This window comes from Castor canadensis, chromosome 10 (genome assembly GCF_047511655.1).
Source record: "Castor canadensis chromosome 10, mCasCan1.hap1v2, whole genome shotgun sequence".
NCBI lineage: Eukaryota > Metazoa > Chordata > Mammalia > Rodentia > Castoridae > Castor > Castor canadensis.
The window spans coordinates 140,340,073-140,359,208 of NC_133395.1; the positions used below are offsets into that span (position 1 = coordinate 140,340,073).

General features: G+C 45.1%; 1 protein-coding gene and 1 non-coding gene across 6 annotated transcripts in view; both read right to left on the minus strand.

The window, feature by feature from the left end:
* The window catches only part of Srgap3 (SLIT-ROBO Rho GTPase activating protein 3), a 246,170-nt gene that overhangs the window by 57,814 nt on the left and 169,220 nt on the right, over window positions 1-19,136 (minus strand). For all 5 annotated transcript variants that reach the window (XM_074044309.1, XM_074044308.1, XM_074044307.1 and 2 more), the window contains exons 5-9: window positions 13,068-13,253; window positions 9,310-9,438; window positions 7,773-7,994; window positions 5,256-5,357; window positions 2,875-3,072 (exon numbers count right to left, since the gene is read on the minus strand). In XM_074044309.1, the coding sequence (XP_073900410.1) occupies window positions 2,875-3,072; window positions 5,256-5,357; window positions 7,773-7,994; window positions 9,310-9,438; window positions 13,068-13,253 (837 nt within the window). The remainder of the gene's footprint in view (window positions 1-2,874; window positions 3,073-5,255; window positions 5,358-7,772; window positions 7,995-9,309; window positions 9,439-13,067; window positions 13,254-19,136) is intronic.
* Window positions 15,034-15,248, minus strand: LOC141413080 (small nucleolar RNA U3). Its single transcript, XR_012437906.1, has one exon. It is a non-coding gene; the product is annotated as a small nucleolar RNA U3 (small nucleolar RNA).

Genomic DNA, 19,136 nt, shown 5'->3' on the forward strand with positions numbered 1-19,136 from the left:
AAGCAGCTTTTGTCAGGCAAGGGTGGAAGGCAGCACAAGGCAAAGGACTCCTTTGGTCATCAAAGCTCTGCTGTGCTTCTGAGCCAAGAGCAATAAAGATAGGAATCATCCCAGGGGTTCTGTGGCTAAGGCCAGAGAGCTGTCAGGAAGGAGCCACAGAACAAGTCTTTCTTTCATCTGGTCACACTCAGGAGAAAGGGCTCTGTGGGCCACTGAGAGACTCTCCAGTTAAAAGGAGCCCAAACTGCACTGGGTGATATGATTTTCTTCTTTGTATGGAAGAGACAAGGAGGTGGGCAAAGGAAAGTGATTTGCTCAAGGTGGCATGGAAAGTTAACAGTGGGCCAGAAGGATACAGAAGCCCAGAGCTGCAGCCCTTCATTGTGTGACTTTGGGCAGAATCCTGGGCATTTCGGGTCTCCATGTGCTCCTCAGTGTAGACTAAGAATAGACTCGTGTTGTCTCTCTGGGCGGGACAACTAACCAGCAGCCTCATCACCGGCCTGGGAGACCATCAACATGCAGAGTCCTATTCTAAAACACCTCAAATCTAACCCCTCATTTCTCACCTGGGGAACAACAGATGTCCAGAAGCATTCAAAAGTCCAGGGCTCCTGCATTTTAAATATCAGTGACCCTGACAGTTCAGACACATGCTTCAGTTTGGTAATTACTGACTCAAAGCTCTCCATGGATGCTTCCAGTAATAACATCCTCTAGTTTTATCACATGTCTAATAATCCACAGATAGCAGAGCTGAGGCATAAGCAGGGTTTGTCCATGCATGCCACCCAGACCCACATAGGCAAAGCTCTAATCCTGGACGTGTAACTCATGCTTTGGCATGTCATCCACTGACTAGTGCAAATTATGCCCTTTGGCTCTGTGGCTTGTGGACACAAGCTTCATCCATGTGACCAAGGAAAGAAAGAATGCCATCAAATTGTATTGATGTTTGCATTAAAAGGACTATTATGTCCTTCAAAAGGCCTAAAATAATGTTGCAATATGAAGTTGTAAGAAATCATACCAGTTAGCCATGTTGGTAAACTGAGTATTAAGAAAAAATATATAATATCCTGTGACCCTTAATCAGATACTTTACAGAATCCTTTTAACTTCAGGAGCTAAAAGACCCTGGACCCTCTTTGTTTCTGTTAGCCAGATTCCTTGCTTCTATTGCCAAAGCAAGTTACTATTCATACACTCCTCATTCATCTTTGTAGCCTATAAATTCTCTCTGCGAACACAGAAATGGAGTGTAATGAATAGAAGTGGTGAATGCCAGGAGTGGGGCATGGGAAGACTCATGAAAATCAGCTTGGTTTTCTTTCTTCACAAAGTCAAAGAACATTGACAGAAGAAGTATGGTATGTATCAACTATTGGTTTTCAACAAATGATTCGATATGGCCTTTCACGAGATGCATAGGATGTTAGAATTTAGTGGGTTTGTGATGGGTTAGATAAGCACAACCCAATCAACATAAGCCTAATTGGTCCCAGTACATCCATGACATCTTTTTATTGAAAAAATTTTAATGCTTGAAGGCCATGCTTCCTGAATCTGCTAGAGACACAAGAGCAGCAAGACAGCAGGTAGAATGAACAACTAGATGAGAATGTTGACAATTTGGAGCCATGAAACGAATCCACCAAGAGGATACCTAAGTGTTGACAGACACAAGACCTACCCAAGATGTCACCTATAGGACCTTTAAGAGGATGCAGACCTGGGTGCATGCAGAGGAGTTAGCTGTTATTAACTTGCTTTAAAACAGCAAAGACAAAGAATAACATCTTAGGACATATGAACAGGAGCTTGGTTCCTTGTGCGGAAAGGATGGAAAGCTGCAGGAAGACCACTGGGGAAAGTTTTACTTTCTTGTTTGTTGAGACTGGATCTCATTCTGTACCCCAGGCTGCCCGCAAACTCAAGATCCTCCTGCCTCAGCCTCTCTAGTGCTGGGGTACACCACACCCAGATGGTAATCTCACTTTAGAAGAGACACTGACAAAGGGAACATGTGCAGGAGTAGCCAGGACACTGAGGCTACTCAAAACAAGGCTTTAGGGCAGATGGGAAGAATCAGTGCATAAAACCCAGTTCCCTGAAACCACAGAAAAATTGTCATATAGAATTAGCCTCACTCTGAGTCACCCCAGAGAACAGAACCAAGATCAATGCCGGAAATTCTAGTGCAGTAGGTTTTGGAAGATAACAAAGATAAAGGAAAACGTTATATTATCCAAATCCAACCACAACCCAAACAAAAGGGCTATTTTGGGAAGGAGGAAGCTTTTAATCCTGGGGGCATTCAGGCAGTTTGGATGATCTGTATCTGTGGGAATATGCATGATGGAAGACAGGTCCCTTGCAACCTAATACTCCATAGTCACTAAGTCCATATTGAACTAAAACTCCTCCCTCCTGTTGGTAAAATGGAAAGCAGCAAAGCTGGGGTCTTAAAGGAGGGGCTAACAACTCATGAGCAACTTACTTGGGTTTCTGAGGACATTATTTCCAAAACCTATACCCAAAGTTAAGATGATCAACACAGTAATGTGTACATATAACCCAAGGGACTTGCACCTGACTCATTAGCCACTTTCTCTTACCCAAGTTGAATAACACTTTCTTTGGTTTCCTTCTAGAGCAACAAAGTTTCAGAGACCATCACCCAAGATCAATGCCAATGAATCCACCTTCTACATTTCAGAAAACCAAGCCTGGCTTCTTAAAGTTAAAAGCATGTTGGAAGATTCTTAGTCTTAGGTCTAATTGACCCATGTGGTTTTGCTGGCTTACTCTCTCAGGCTGCTGTCAGCCAAGGGGTGAGCAGACAGTGGGTTCTGGATGCAGGACTCCACTTACAGTAAAATAAAACATTTCTGTTTCCTGCTGGTTGGCTCTCCTTTTGGCGATGTTGATCTTGCTCATGTAGGTCTCCGAGGCAGCTGACTTCACAGACTCTGTAGATCGGCTGTGTTGGAAGGCATCAGTAACATCAAAGTCCTCCACAGTCAGCATGTCCTGCAAGGTCTGCATGGTAGCATCCAGGGTTTTTCTAACCTAAGGAAACAGTGTGTCCACAAAATTTTTTATTCTCACAATGTTTTTGACATTCCAAAGTCCCCTTCCCAATATTCTTTCACAAAAAGTCTCTGGGAGGGTAGGCAGGAAAAACATGATCGCTCCCTTTATAGTGATGTGGAAAGTAAGGCAAATTGGCCATTGGTCCAAGACTGCATAGCTGACTGGAGTGAAAAGCTAAGATGCTCAATCTAAAGTCATTTTACTGCATTAATTTTTCTAGAGGGAACCTTGGGGAATGTTGTGACAGACAAGGGACTTGGGTTTCTAAGTTTGTTTCTCTTTGCCTGGTCATGAAACCCCAAACTAGTTCCTTCAGTGGGAGGCAGTCACTTGAGCAGGGACAGCACTAGAGGTGCTCTTGGTTCTCTCACTCAGGGTAGGAAGGAGGAAAGATCTGTATAACGGTGGTCCTATTGAACGACCTCTCAAGTACCCTGATACCTGCCAGAGCCATCTGAGAAAAGGGACCCCAAGGAAGGCAATCATAGAGTCACTGGATATTCAGTTAGGACTCCAGCTTCTCTCCCAGAATTGAGGGCTACAAAAGCAGAGGGCAAGGATCCCAGTTTCACTATTTGGCAAATAGTGTCTCGATGGCAGACCCCATTCTCTGATGAAGGGTCATTCCAAAAGTGGTCATGGAAAAACTGCATCTACATTTGTTATAAAATCATTGCCACTCAAAGTCTTTTTCTTGTCATTCAGATCCCCTACTGATGCCAGGCCCCTCTTATGTCTTAACCTAGTGCCTATCACTGTCTAATATGTTTCCATACTCATTCATTCATTGTAATTTAATTTCCATCTGTTTTTTTCCTCAATAAGATATAAACTCCATATGAGGAGGGTTATGTTGCTGGGTTCTCTTGGTTGATTCTCTATCTAAAACAATGTTTAATATATAGTATGTGTTGAATGAGAACTTGATAAATATTTCTTGAATAAACACTCATTAATAAATTCTAACATAGAGTGACAGGACGTTCAGGTTCAAAATTAAGCATATCCATGCCCATTACCAGTCCCACAGAGGAATGTTTGCCTCATCCTCCTTCTTGTGGCCTTGATTTCCAATTTAAATTCCATTAACGTTATTATATATATTCTGTTCCTTGTAAACAATTTGAAGTCTTTTTGAGGAAGATATATAGTAGAAAGAAAGAAAGAAAACACTCTGCTCATCTCTTGTCTCTTGCCAGGTTTGAAAAACAAATATAGTTTGTCTCCATATTGCCTCCTTCAGGCCTACTTTGATTTGTATCATCCTGAGCTGAAGTCTGCCTCACATTTGTCCTACCTCTGTCCTTTGTGGAGATGCCAGGCAAACCTACCCTCTCTGTCCAGGACAGCCCTCTAGAGGCTTGAAGACAGAAACTATACCTTCCCACCTCCACCATGACTGCAGTTCTCAAGATAAACCTGCCCATGGCCTTTGTGGCACTCCCCATGTCATGCTGTCCCTCTCCGGGGCCCTCCAAGTTGGCTGACATCCTCCTGGAGGGAGATGTCTAGGTTGAAGAAGGATGTCTTCCACCTGGCCTCTTTAGTCTATGTCAGACTGGAGCCAGCATTGCTATTTCCATCTGCAGGGCAGATGCCTTGCCACTCAGCTGTATGAGAAGGGCACCAGATCTGGTGAGACTGACCCATTCCTTGTAGCTCAGAATTCACAACACATTTAGGGTGCCCTCGGTTGCTTATTTCATTGTATAATTTTAAGTACTCACTTTGATTTATGATGTGAGAACAGAAACTCAATGCAGAAAATAGAAAAAAAGCACAAAGAAATCAATGGAAACCATCAATAATCCTAAAACTGAGACCTAACCACTGCTAACATCTTGAAGTATTTCCCTCCAGTCTTTTTTCTATGCCTGTGCATATACACAGATGCTGGCAGACAGGCTTTTGCTTACCCCATGTTACTCTATGCTATTCTGAACATAGAGTCCTACTTCCACTTTGTTTCTCTTTCATTTGACACCTTGTGAGCATCCCCAGGTCATTAAAGATTCTTGGTGTGGGTGCTTTTGTGGTTGTGTAATAGCCTATCTTATGGATGATCAATCATTTCCTACCTGTTCCATGGTACAGTGGATTCCCTCAGGACAAGCCAGGCCTTCATGGGGAAACCATCCCAAGGTTGGAAGCTCACTCACCTCTTCATTCTCTATCTTGAGAGTAGCCAGTCTGGACTGCAACTGGTGGTACCGCATGAGCAACTCTGTCTGCACGGGCTGCTGCGCACTGACCTGGCATACCTGCAGAAAGAACCACCATCACTATGGCTGCCCAGGGCCTCCTCTCCTCTCCGGAGCAGGACACAGACCATCATTAATGTCTTCTTACAGTCAAGCACACAGGCTCAGCAAGGCTGAGTGACTTGCCCATGGTCACCAGCTTGTATGTGGCCAGACTGGAAGCAGGCTCTTCCTACTCAAGTCCATCCTCTTGGAATAGCCAGCAGTGGTCTCTCAGTCATGATCTGCATTTATACCACGTTAGTGGGTTTACAAAGAACTTTAACATAATCTTATTAGGTGAAAAGAATTCATTAGTTTCAAGGCAGGAAGCTGTGGAAAAAAAGCAACTTCCTGAGCCAGGTGTGATGGTACACGCCTGTAATCCCAGCACTCAGGAGGCTGAGGCAGGAGAATCACCAATTCAAGGCCAGCCTGGGCTACAAAGCAAGACCCTGTCTCAAACAAAACAAAACAAAAACCAAAAAAAAAAAAAAAGAAAGAAAAAAGAAAAAGAAATAAAGCAACTGCCTGAGAAGCTACTAGAAATTCCAAGAAACAGAAAGCAGTCAAAAGATTGCTCCTTTTGTCCATCGAAATGTGGAAAAAGGCAACCATAGCTATCATACTCAAAGCTCTTCCTCTCCAATCAGCTGATGGTGAGGTGGAGGAGGGGAAGAATTGAGAAAACCACAGTTGGTCCTCCGTGTCTGCAGGTTCCACCAACCAAACAAGGATAAAAAATATACAGGAGAAAAATTATGTCTGTACTGAACATGCACAGACTTTTTACTGTCATTATCCCTTAAACAACACAGTGCAGTAACTATTGACATGTTATTTACACAATATTAGGTACTCTAAGTAATGAAGACATGATTTAAGGTATGTAGGAGGAGATATATTTGAGTTACAGCTATGCTGTTTTATGTAAGGGACTTAAGCATCCTCAGATATTGGTATCCCCAGAGTATCCTGGAACCAGTCCCCCGAGGATATCAAGGAAAGACTGTACTACTCTCCCTATACCTTTCTGTCCAGGACTCTATCACCACATAGTGGGCTAGCTTGGGTGCTTTAGAATCTCACCCCTCCAGTAACACAGTAATTAGGGACAGTAGGGCTCTGTTGATAAAGCTAGCTACTTACCACTAACTAGCAACCCAACTTCACAGTCACCAGGGGTAGTTTTGGGGCCAGAATTTTCAGGGCTAAATGATGGGCCACATGGCAGACATCAGGGAAGAGGGATTTATCCGGAGTGGCACATCACCCTACAGAAGACCTCTCTTTTGCAAATGCAAGAAGTGGGCAGAGCCATCCGCAAGTTTGAGCAGATGTCATCTTCACAGATGTCTCATGTCCCTCCCCACCAAGCATGTGTGCAGATGGCCCAGCTGAGCTCCCACTGGGATTCAGAGACTGCTGGTTCTGCTCCCTGCTGGTGTGAGTCCCCACAACTCCCAGAGGGAGGAATGATGCAGAAAAGCTATCTGCATTCGAGATTTTGTGAAACTTAGGTAACTAGTGGTGCTACACTGGGGATAGTGACAACATATCTTCCCCATTTTTTTTTCCTTTCATTTTCAGACTATAGCAAAGATCTGAGCAGCACAAGCACTGAAGGAAACTCAGTTGTCTGCTGTGTCAAGGACTCATAGCACTGGAGGAAGCAGAGTCCCGGCAAGGATGAGACCAGAGTGACTATGGAGAGGCCATGGAGAGGCCCAGCCTTCTGTGGTCAGAGGGCATCTCAGGAAGAGCAGGAGACTGTTTTGGTACAGCCCAGGGTTCCTTTGTTTCCTTTGGTACCTTTGGTACCTTCTAGACATACTTGGGAAGGATGCTAACAAAAGCTAAGGTCTTGCAATTCTATAGGTGGGGGACCTGAGCCAGCAAGATAAGGGTATTAGTAGGAAATTCCTCAGCTGGAGAAGCTCCTGAACCAAGAACTTGTCCCCAGACTTCTGAGATAAATATCCTGCACGTGTACCCAGGGCCGTTCTCCTTCCACCAATGCCACACCAGTGTGGGACAGAACAGGGAAGCAACTGCTATGGTGTCAATGCATCCCCGAAAGTTCACATATGGAAAAATTAACTCCCAAAGTCATATGTAAATGACTTTGGAGATGGGGCCTTTGGGAGATAATTGGGATTGGATAAGGTCATGAGGGTGGGGCCCTGTTGCAGCATTCGTGGCTTTGTAAGAACAGGCAGAGACCCAAGCTAGCACACTTGCTCTGTGTCACCATGTGACGCCCTGACCATGTTACACCACAGCAAAACGGCCCCCACCAGATGTCTAGCAGATGCCATGCATGCTCTAGTCCTCCCAGATCCCAGAACCTTGAGCCTCTATTCTTTATAAGTTATAAGGTCTCAGCTACTTTGGTGTGACCACAGCCTCAAGCACAGGCTCCTGCAGGAAACTTACCTCATCCCCCATGTGGGGCTGGAACTCAAACTTGAGCGGAGGGCAAAAGACCTGGTTGCACATGTCCATAACTGTGTGCTTGTCACTCCGGGAGTCCAGGCTGTCCACTGCATTCTCAATGACGTCCAGCCCCTCGTGGCGAGAAGTTTCCAGGTTGTATTCGGCAGAGAGGTAGGTCCGGAAGGTGCGGGCCAGGCTGGCATGAAAGCCCAAGTCACAGCACTTGGGAAGAGGCAACAAGAGAAGGGTGCAGATGAGAGCTGGGATGGTGTTCCCTGGTGCTTTGGAACCCTACCACACAAACCACACCAAAACCCTCAGAGGGAGCTGGGGGGGTTGAGATTTGGACAAGAGCAGAGCTTCTATTGGCTCCCCAAATTTACCACATTCCTTTTCATTGCCCAGCTTTCACACATGCATCCTCTCTGTCTCAAATGCTCTTCCTTCAGCATTCTGTTTGTAGGTCCCTCCTCCTGGAAGCCTTCCTTATGCTCTCCATACTGAATCTGGTTCAGGTCCCCCTTCATGAGTCCACATTTCCCTCCTTCTCCCTCACTGTGAGCCCTGCCACTTGGCACTACAGTTGACTATTAGCAAGTCCTCTGTAGATTAAACTCTGTGAGACCTGTTGGCTCTTGCTCACTGCTGTACCTCACGTCCTAGACCACAGTATGTGCTCACTAAGTATCTGGTAAGAGAATGAGTGAAAGGGCTGAAAGAGCCAAATGGAAGTTGAAAGGTAGAAAAGGGGTCTGACCTTAGACCATTTGGATGGCTAAGCAGTTCCCCCCAACCCCAGGATGATGATAATGGGTTCCCTCTGCAGTGACCCTCTTACTTCTAGAACAGGACATACCAGGGCCAGAGGGAAAGGCTCCAGCTACCAGTACAGAACCTTTACCAAGTATCTACAGGGCCGAATCCCCCATCCTGGGCAGGAAGCAGCAGCAAGAGAAACAGTCCCAACAGAGAGGATGCAGAGCCCTCCACATCACTCTGGCTCAATGTCCTTCCTCCAAGCCCAAGTGTCCCCAGCAAGCCCCACACAGCTGGCACTCCCGAGTCAATGTTCATTCTCGGTGTAAACTGTCTGATTCTTCCCATGATAACTTTCCCACATGAAGCTGATCTGTGTCATTCTGTCTCACTTGCCATCTTCTTTCTCATGGTGAGTGTCTGGTGCTGAAGGTATAGACACCTCCTTTACCATACTGGCAGTCCCCTGGACACAAACTGCATGATTCTCCCCTGTGCCCTCACACCCAGCAGAGACTCTGGTGCAGAGGGGACTTAAGAAGTTGGCATTAAATACATGATAGCTCAAGGCTATTGTGGAGGGCCCAGCAGAGCTAACCTCCCATGCATGGAAGTAGCAACCATGAAATAATATGGCCCAGCCTCAAACATTCCATGCCCATCCCTTCCAGCTGGGCTCCAAAGACCTGGCCACCCCACTTGTCAGAACCAAGGGGAGCCCCCTCAGATGATGAGGTGTACCAGCCCAGTTGTGGCCCCATTCAGCTCCCAGGGTGCTCACATCAATGAGATCAGAGACATCATGGATGTAGTATTTGCTGATAGCTGCATTGGTGGCTGCCAGATTCAGCAGGTAGTCGTTCCGGGCCTTGGTGCACTTCAGCTTGTTCTCGGAATACTTGGCCTGCCTCTGGAAGGAGAAAGAGTAGACATCAGAGTTGAGCCATTCAGGCGGGGGGAGGTCTGTGATCTTCATGGCAACAGCCAACCATTCAGTCCCACCCCTGCCACAATGGTATGCCTCCATGTCAGGTGAGTATGGTCAGGATCCTGTACTCAACAAGTTCACCTTACATGGCACATGTGCAGCCAGCAATGACACCATGTGACACACTGTTGCCTTCAGGTGGTCCCCACCAGATGCAGCACAGATAAGATCCCTCCTCAGCACTCTCCAGCAGCTTCCCTAGCTGCTTGTGGTAGCCTGGGAAGTATTTGGTGACCTGGCCCCTGCTATATCTTGAGTCCCATCTTCCTGCACATTCCTTTGTCCATCCTTAAGAGATCAAGTTCACTCCTGCCTCAAGGCCTTCCGATTCATTGTGATCATTTTCCCGATCTCTGCCTGGTCTGCTCCTTCATGTAATGCAGGTCCTTACCCAAGGTCACAGTCTCACTGGCCTTTGATGACAACCTTGTCTAAAATACACCCCCAGAATCTCCACTCCCCTCCCCTGCCCTCTATCCCCTTGCCCTGCTCTGTGTTTCTTCATAAGCCCTTTCTACAACCTCCTTGTGTACTTATTGATTGTTGGTCAGTCAGTGTCTCCACCAGAAAGCAAACGATGAAGTCAAGGAACAGAGTGCCTGGCTCAACATTGCTGGATCTGCAGTACCCAGCATGGCCCCTCCAAGGTAGGCACTGGAGGACAAGGGCTAGGAAGGGAGGGAAAACAGCTGTCTAGGTAGGGAGAACAGCTGTCTAGGTAGGAGTGGTGGCGAGAGGTAGGGCAGGGCACCGAAGGTCTAGGCTAGGAGCCTGACTGCCTCCCGGGAGCTGCCTCTGTTCTGGGCCAGCTGGCCAGGGAGGAGAGAGAGCAGGTGGACTGAGAGCTGCCACTGTCCTTCAGATGAATGAGTCTCAGCTCTGAGTAAAAAGATGGGTCTCCTTTAATAAACAGGTTTTCCACCTTCACCTAGATATGCTTAAACTTCCCTTATTCCACATGGAGTTCTAGTTTTCTAATAGAGAAGCCCCATTATCCACCTTTTAATTCTCTTCAGAGATACCCTCTGACTTTTCCCCAGGGTCCTCCTACTCTGGGAATATTCAGCAGACCTCTCTGGCACTGACATTGCATGCCAGCTGAGTACCCAACACCATAGAGAGCTCTGACACTCCTGGTCCCTTCCAGTGGCCTACTATGACCCTGGATCATTTTCACCCTTTTCTGGACTCAGTACATTTTATACTTGGAAAGGACATAAAGGTGTCTTTTGAACTATGAGGGTGTCTTAGCTGAACTATTCTATTTTACAAATGAGGAAATGGAAGCTGAAGAAAAGTATCTTGTCCAAGAGCCAAGTGGCAATCAGCATGCAACTCTGAACTAGAAATGAGCCTCCGGGATCCAGCCAGTTCTCTCTATACCCCATTTTCCCCTATATCATGCATTAAATTCCCTGCCTGGTTATTTAATTTATTTTTAATATATTCACAGAGCTGTATAGCCATCATCACTACCTAAATTTACAGTGTTTCATCATACTACATCTATTAACAGCCACTTATTGTTTTCCTTTTCCTATGTCTCTCTGAAAACCATTAATCATACTTTCTATCTCTATGGATTTGTCTATTCTGGAATTTTCTACAAATTTAATTGTACAAATGTGGTCTTTTGGGTCTAGCTTCTTTTTAGCATTATGTTTTCAAGATTTATCCATGTTGTGATATGGATCACTACTTAAATACTTTTCATGGCTGAGTTATATTCCATTGTATGAATAAGACCACATTTTATTAATCCATTCATTAGTAAAGGGACATTTAACTTATTTCCATCTCTCTCTCTTTTTTTTTTTTTTTGGCAGTACTAGGGTTTGAACTTAGGGGCCTTGAACTTGCTAGGTGAGTACTCTACCACTTGAGCCACACCCCCAGTTCTTTTTGTTTCAGTTATTTCTTAAATAGGGTGTCACACTTATGGCCTGAAGGCCCAGTCTATGGTCCTCTTATTTATGCTTCCTGCGTACCTGAGGTGACAGATGTGTGCCACCATGCCCAGCTTGTTATTAGCTGAGATAAGCTCTTGTGAACTTTTTTGCCTGGGCTGGGCTTGAGCTGCAATCCTGATCTCCAGCTCTTGAGCAGCTTTAGAGGCATGAAGCGCCATGCCCAGCTTGCTTACATCTTGTGGCCACTGTGAAGAATGCTACTCTGGACATTCATGTACAGGTTTTTGTATAGAGATTTTAACTTCTCTTGGGTAAAAACCTAGGAGTGGAATTGTGACCTATGTATAACATTTTGAGGAGCTGCTAGATGGTTTTCCACCTCCTCCAGCAGTGTAAAGATTCCAGTTTCTCCAGCCTCACCAGTATTTCTCTTCATTAGCCTATTTTATTCTAGACCGAGAAACAGCCTTTCACTTGATGGCTTTTATTTGCATTTCCTCAATCATTAATGGTGCTGAACATTTTTATGTAGTTTTTGAGTACTTAGGTGTCTTTCTTTTTTAATTCAAATCTTTTGCCTATTTTTAAATGGGGTCTCTGCAAGGTTTTGTAGCTTTATTCACATTCAAAAATTACCCTAGAACTTTATTTTATATGGCTTCAGTTACTTTTTCAGCTTACCCAGGTCCTGTTGGGTTTTGTTACTACTCAATTTTTGTTCTATAATTTTTAGAGCTAAAGGATCCTACAATTATAGAATTAGGCTTGTAGAAGTCCAAATAAACATCTGGTGCAATGTGTGGCAGATAGATAAAGCTCTGCAAATGTTTTGTGATTATATGGGATGAGTGAACATGAAGAATTCAACAATATCAGAGCCTTTCAAGAAGAAAGGAAACTTAGAAGTCACTTAGTTTAAAATGACAAAAAAAAAAAAAAAGCATTCTGTGTACTGACCTTCAAAATTTCCTGGCCAAAGCAGACATCATGAAATGATCATCATTGTAACTAAGCCTGGGTAGGACTTCACAGTCTCAACATAACACTGGGTAGCCACTACCAATCCATCAGAGCTGACATAAGAGATGAGACTTATTTATGATCCCAAGACGCCAAGGCTTGAATTCCTTCTACCATGCCACTAAAGCACATTGCCAATACCTATACACAGTGATCCTAAATCTCTGATCTTTGGCTCGCCAATGACAGTTTGCAAGGGGTCCTTCACCATCTTCCCAGCTGTGGTTCAGTAGCCCTGTGCTATTTTCTCTTGTTGGCATACACTGAGTCCCAATCAGTCTTCCTCCCCAACTCCAGCCACCAAATTGACCTCTGGAACAAGCGCTAAGGCACACTAATGCCTGACGATTCCTGCATGTGAGGACGTACTTGCTGAGTACAAATCCTGTCATGATGCAGCTCTCTTGTCAGCTGAGCACCTCTACTGCCTAGTGACTGTTAGCCAGGCCTAACTAGTACTAGCAGGGGTCTGCCAGTCTGCCTCCTCCATGACACTGATCTCCAGAAGGGCAGTGCTGTTCCACTCTCACACAAGGGGGAAGGCCAAGGCTGTCAGCTGAGCACCTAATCCCCCCTTCATGACCTGTCTGCTAATTGTCCAAGGCTGGAGCTCCCTCTCACCTTCTCCTTCATCTTCTCGATCTTCTTTACGGAGCTGCGGCGCTGGGGCCGGTCCTCATGCCGGAGCAGATTCATGCTGAGGTCTCCCGACTTGTTGAACTGTTTCTCCTCCTGCTTCTCAGCCTCCTTCAGCTTGCTTTCTGCACTGATACTCTCCGCGTGGTACATGTGGTAGGTTTTCATGACCTGGGGGTACATGAGTACATCACAGCCTGTTGCAGCTCAGCATTGTCCACCCTATGGTTCCTGACCCCACCCCAAGTTTTCTGCCAGATCTGTCCCAGCTCTCTTCCCAGGACATGGTGCTCACACCGTCATGTCTTTGCCAATACTCTGAGGATGCGAAATGATGATAGCACTGTCGCTGTGACCATCATCATCTTCTAACCCTCCTAAGCATCAGGCATGAGCTAGTAAAGGAGAAGTTACAAAGGTTGGCCACACCCCAGAGGTGATATGGCAAGCTGGGCTTTCCCCAGTTGTACCAGCTGTGACCCTTGCATCCCCCCTCCCCACTCCTGTCAGTGGGAATGCTCCTCCCCACGTACTCATGAGAGTCTTCCTTGGGGAACATCATTCTTACTTACATACAAATAATTTTTTTCAGCTGTTTTCTTAAGTAAAGAGGGCTTGCCAATGGCTCTGTCCCAAAAAGGAGTAGTATTACACAACCTAATAGACAGTCTATGTTCTCTGTAATATACTCATCCTTGGCTATGGAAAGAATTCCTACAAAGAAAATTGCATTTTGTAACTCTACTTCCCTAACAAAAGTTGGACATTGCTTCAACAAGGTAAAAGTTTGAGCCTCTGAAACTTGCAAAACAATACAAGAATAAAAACTGCAGTCCAATTTTCTTCATGGATCATGATCGAAAGAGCTCGTCTCTGTATTCCACCCATTTTGGTTCACTCGCAGTTGCCCTAAAGTTCCTAGAAACCTCCTTCTTGCTGATTTTATATGTTCTGTATCCCAGGTCCACTAAGCTCCTGCCCAAACAACTCAATGGAGCAGAAAGTGTGCTGAATTAATGCGTACTTGACATCTAGTGGCCAAAACGAATGACTGCAGGCTGGTAGGTAACCAAAGCAATTACTGTTCTCAATGATCTACATCCCATGGTTTCCAGGAACAAAATGTGGTGGAGAGTTGGAAACAACTGCTCTGGTCTGTCTCCCAGGCCCCATTTCCTGCTTTCTCCTCTTTTCTTTCACATTCACAACAGCCACGATTCTTTCCTTCACCACCACATTGTCATAGTCCATTTCTGGACCCCACCTTGCGTAGGTTCAATGATTCCTGCTTCATCTACTCTTTCTACTTCAGCTTTTCATTCTGCTTATCTTTTCAGCAATCTATCATCTATGTAAGGAGTTCAGAGGAATTCAGAACATTTCTATTTGCATCTAGCTCTTCCTGCCCAACTATCCATGCATGCATTGGTCCAGTCAGTCAAGGGCAGCATCCCAGCTGGGTGTTCTCACCTCCCACATTTGCTTTTGTCCATTTTCTTTTCTTCCTCTTTTCTTGTTTTCTTTTACTCCTCTTGAACCATGGAGTACTCATCCTGCTTTCCAACAAGCCAAACTTCCCAGGATAGTCTCTGATCTGTGTTCCAAAAATCCCATGGTTGGAGAACACATCCCTGAGAACCCTAGGGCCACACTCCCTCTGGATCCCATTGATTACTGATCTCAAGGATAACAGTGAACTCAGTTGCCCCAGTAACATGACAGAGAGCTGCCACAAAAGAGTTTACCTAAAGACCTCTCCAAAATGAGTTTATTTATACCAGAATCCTCCAGATATTTCCTTTATTTGATTACATTTATCTTTTGGTATTCATGGAGGACTGTTTCCAGGACCCCCCACCACTACCAAAATCTGCAAATGTTCAAGTCACTTATACAAAACAGCATGGTATTTGCATATAACTTAACCATGTCCTTCTGTATACTTCAAATCATCTCTAGGTTACTTTCTCTCCCTCTTACTCTTCAAAGAGGGGGTAAGAACAGTTATCGATGGCAGATGGCAATTGTAATAAAGCAACACCAAAAGCGAGCTTCACGCTCAGGAAAGAACGCTGCATCACTTCCTCGTGGTTTCCAGTACTCTACACGATCAGAGAAACTTCTCTAGTAACAAACTATAGAGATGATCCCCGAAAGTATAGTCTTTCTCAGTTACTTTTAATACCAACTACAATGTAAATGTTACATAAGTAGTTGCTATATTGTATTGTTTAGGGACTCACAAGCAAAATGTCAGTACATGTTTGGTACAGACACAATTTCTTCCCGAATATTTTCAATCTGTGATTTGTTGAATCCATGGATGCAGAACCTATGGATACTCAGGGTTGACTGCACCTGTAACGTGGGCTTCAGGATCAAAAGACCTTAGCTCAATAGCCAAGAAGATCTGCTTGCCACTGCCAATCCAGGCTGAGTTAAGTAATATTTAAACTTATCTACTACTTTCAAACCTTTTCCTATACCCCCTTCTCTTGAAGGAGTATTTCAAATTATCCTTATTCCAATTCTGGGGGCAGTGCAATAACAACTGCAATGATAGCAGCTCCCATTTATTAAGTTTTGGCTACATGTCAGGCCTTGTTCTAAGTACTTCACATATACTACTTCATTTTTTCCCCACAAAACTCTATGAATATGCATCCTCTGATCCCTGCTTTACAGATGAGGAAACCATGGCCCAAAATAGTTCAGTGAGCTTCTCAAGGTTAAAAAGCTAGTGAATGGCAGAGGCAAGGGCTCAGGGTTGTTTTGTTTTCTTGACACCCTTTCCACCACCATGAAAGGGGATGAAAGGGTCCTCTAGCCCCCAGGGATTCAGAAGACCAGTTTTGAGTTTCAACTCTCCTACACCATGCTGCCTTGCTGGAGAGAGGCTTGTCCTGCCCTCTCTTTGCCCTCCTGGTAAAGCTCGGGCAGGGGCAGATGAAAATTGCTTTGTAATTGTGTTGTAAAGTGACTGGCTGACATCTGCTGTGCACTGGGATTGGGAAGGTGCATAGATAGATGCAGGAGTCAGTTGAAGCCAGATGCTGAACTTGAGGTCTGTGAAGGGCTCTGTAGAGGCCCCCATTCCACCACTGATGGGCTCCCTTTCCAGACCCCTCTCAAGGACCCCACTGAACAAGCCTGGGAAGGACATCAGAGGGACATGGAAGTTGAGATCACTATTCTTGGACCTACTTCAGTTTCATGGGCTCTCAGAATTTAAGAGGCAGAAGGTCTTCAGAAATCTCGGTGCAGTAACCCTGCTTTAAAGGAAGCTGAGGCTTAGAAATAGGAAGTGTGTGGTCCAAAGTTCCACAGCAATCCAGGTAGAGCTGAGACTGAAAGCTAGGGCTTTCAACCCCTTGGCCTAGCCTTTTCTGATAATTGCACTGCGTTTCACTCTGTACACAGGCCTTTTGCATTTTCCAAGATTCTCAGATCCTGAAAGAGGCAAGTGTCAAAAGATGCACAGTCCTTCAGACTCTCATTTAAATGCAAAAGAAAGCAAACAGAATCTGGAAGTTGACAGCATCAATAAAGAGATATGCTGGGGCATGATAAGGATCAGTTGTTAGAAAACAGCTTCTCAACAATGCAGTCCATATGTGCCTCCTCTGTCCCACAGGCAGGGCCATCCTGGGGCACAGTGAGCTCTCTGTCTCCAGCATTCAGGTGTGGGTGAACGCCTGGGTCAAGGCATGCCAGATATCCTTGAAGAATAAGAAATCCCAAAATTTCAGTCTGACTACCTTTGTGGCCTACATTATCTATAGAACTTAATCTCTATTTTCATTTACTCATTTTTCATGTTTATAAACTATCTTGACCCAAATAGAGCAGAGAATAGTAGCCAAGTGTCAATATATATTTGCATGTATAAATGAATGAATGTTTGGATGGATGGACCAATAAATCAATGGATTGATGAATGTAGTTAAGTGGATGGGTGAATGGATGGCCAGATGCATGGTGGTGGGCAGATGGATTGATGAGAGGATGAAAGAGGGAGGGGGAGGGAGGATAAAATGAGGGAGATACATTCTACTGCCTTTGATCTCGTGAGTCTATTTGAGGGACAGCCCTGTCCTGGATCATGAAATATTTATTAAGCAGTTTATTATGTGTAGATACTATGGCAGGTAGTATACCAGGAAATACTACAGTGTGTAAGACATATGGAGCCACTAACCGCATAGAATACACACTGTTGTAGGGACACAGAAAATTATGCAAGCAGCTGTCATGTAATTGTATAAGTGCTGTGATGAGAGACGTATAGGGCATCATAGGAAGTTCTCCCAGAGGAAGTTACACCTAAACTGAACTATGAAGGAAGAGCTCCATGGAAGGGGTTTGGGACAAGGGTGGAGTGTCCCAGAAAAAGTGAGCACAGTGAGCATTAAGCCCAGGGAAGCAGGAGCCTAACAGGGCTGAGGAACAGTTTATAGGTAGAAGAGCCTCAGGTGATTGTTGGAGCCACTACCTTATCCCCACTCAGCTGTCCCCTCAGAGGACATCTGTTGTTTTTCTCAGTAGAGGATCATCCATTCCTTCATCTCCAGGAACAGTTTCCTGATTTTCTTTGAGGAAATCACCAAAATTCCCCTCTGTGGGAATTTTTGGTCCATGGGGTTCATGGGAAATTCACACCACTTCCAATCTTGGGGTGGACATGAAACCCAGGCCTGGCCAATTAGTAAACATTATGCTAATCTGGCCATAATTACTGGGGCTCTGATATCATTCAGGCCAATTAGAGGTGGCCCGAGGGCTTTGAAGGAAACACCAAGAAGGGAGCATTTCACCCTGGGGGAGGGAGGGTGACAGGGAGTGATCTTGCAATGCTGGGGACAATCTTTGTCATCATATGGAAGATATCCAACAGATCATAAAGCCCATACAAAAGAAGGAGCCAGAGGACGGAACCATCAGAAGGAAGGAAGGAAAGGTGACCGGACAGGTGGGAGAGAGGGAATGAGGACAGAAAGAGGGGAAGGAATAGGATAAAATGGAGGAGATAAGTTCCACTGCCTTGGGCCTACGAGTATATTGAATGAGGAAAGAAGAGCCACACTGTCAATGATTAAGAATTTATTGAGCACTTAACTAGTACCAGGCACTATATAAGATGTGCTTGGAATACCATGGTGTGGAAGACAGAGAAGATCTCTGTCCTCACAGAGCACATACTGTATTGGCAAGACAGATAATTTAAAAAGTATGTGATCCCTTGCATCTACCAATGCATGAGCTACCTGTTCATGTGATTCAACAGATTGTCATTTTTATATAGCCAGTACTACATTTGAATGTGTCCCCCAAAACTCAAGGTGTCTGAAAATTAATCCCCAATGTAATATTGTTGGGAGGTGATTAATGTTGCCATTGCAGGAATGGGTCATTATTACAAGAGTGGATCTGTTATAAAAGCAAGTTTGGCCTCTTGCTTTGGCCCTCTCTTGCCTCCTGCCTCTGCCTAGTATCACACAGCATGAAGGCCCTCACCAAATATTGGTGTCATGCTCTTGGACTTCCCAGACTCCAGAACCAAATAAACCAAATAAGCCTAACAAACCTCTGTTCTTCATAAATTACCCTGTCTCAAGTATTCTGTTACAGCATCATAAAACAGACTAAAACAGGTTGCACTGGATTTCTGTCCTTTGCCACTGAATGAGTCCTAAACAGCAGGCTTCCTTTCCTTTTAGGGCCCCCACTGCTCATATCAGTCCTGGACCCAGCTGGCCAAGCTTAATACAGTGATGCACAAACACCACTGCCTGGCCCAGCAGGAGACTCCTCATCCCACACACTGGCAGCTGCTTCCCTCCTGTTCCATGTGCTTTCCCCCTGAGCCTCTCAACTGCTATCTCTTCTCTGAAGCCTCTCTGATTCCCAAAGCCTTCATCACACCTCTCCTGCATGCTCTCTCACTCTGGCAGATCCCCCACTATGACACCATCACAGAGTGTAGCCACATCTTACCATCTAGACACAGCTGATGATCATTAAGTGTATTGTGGCTACTGAGTGTCTCACAGGAGG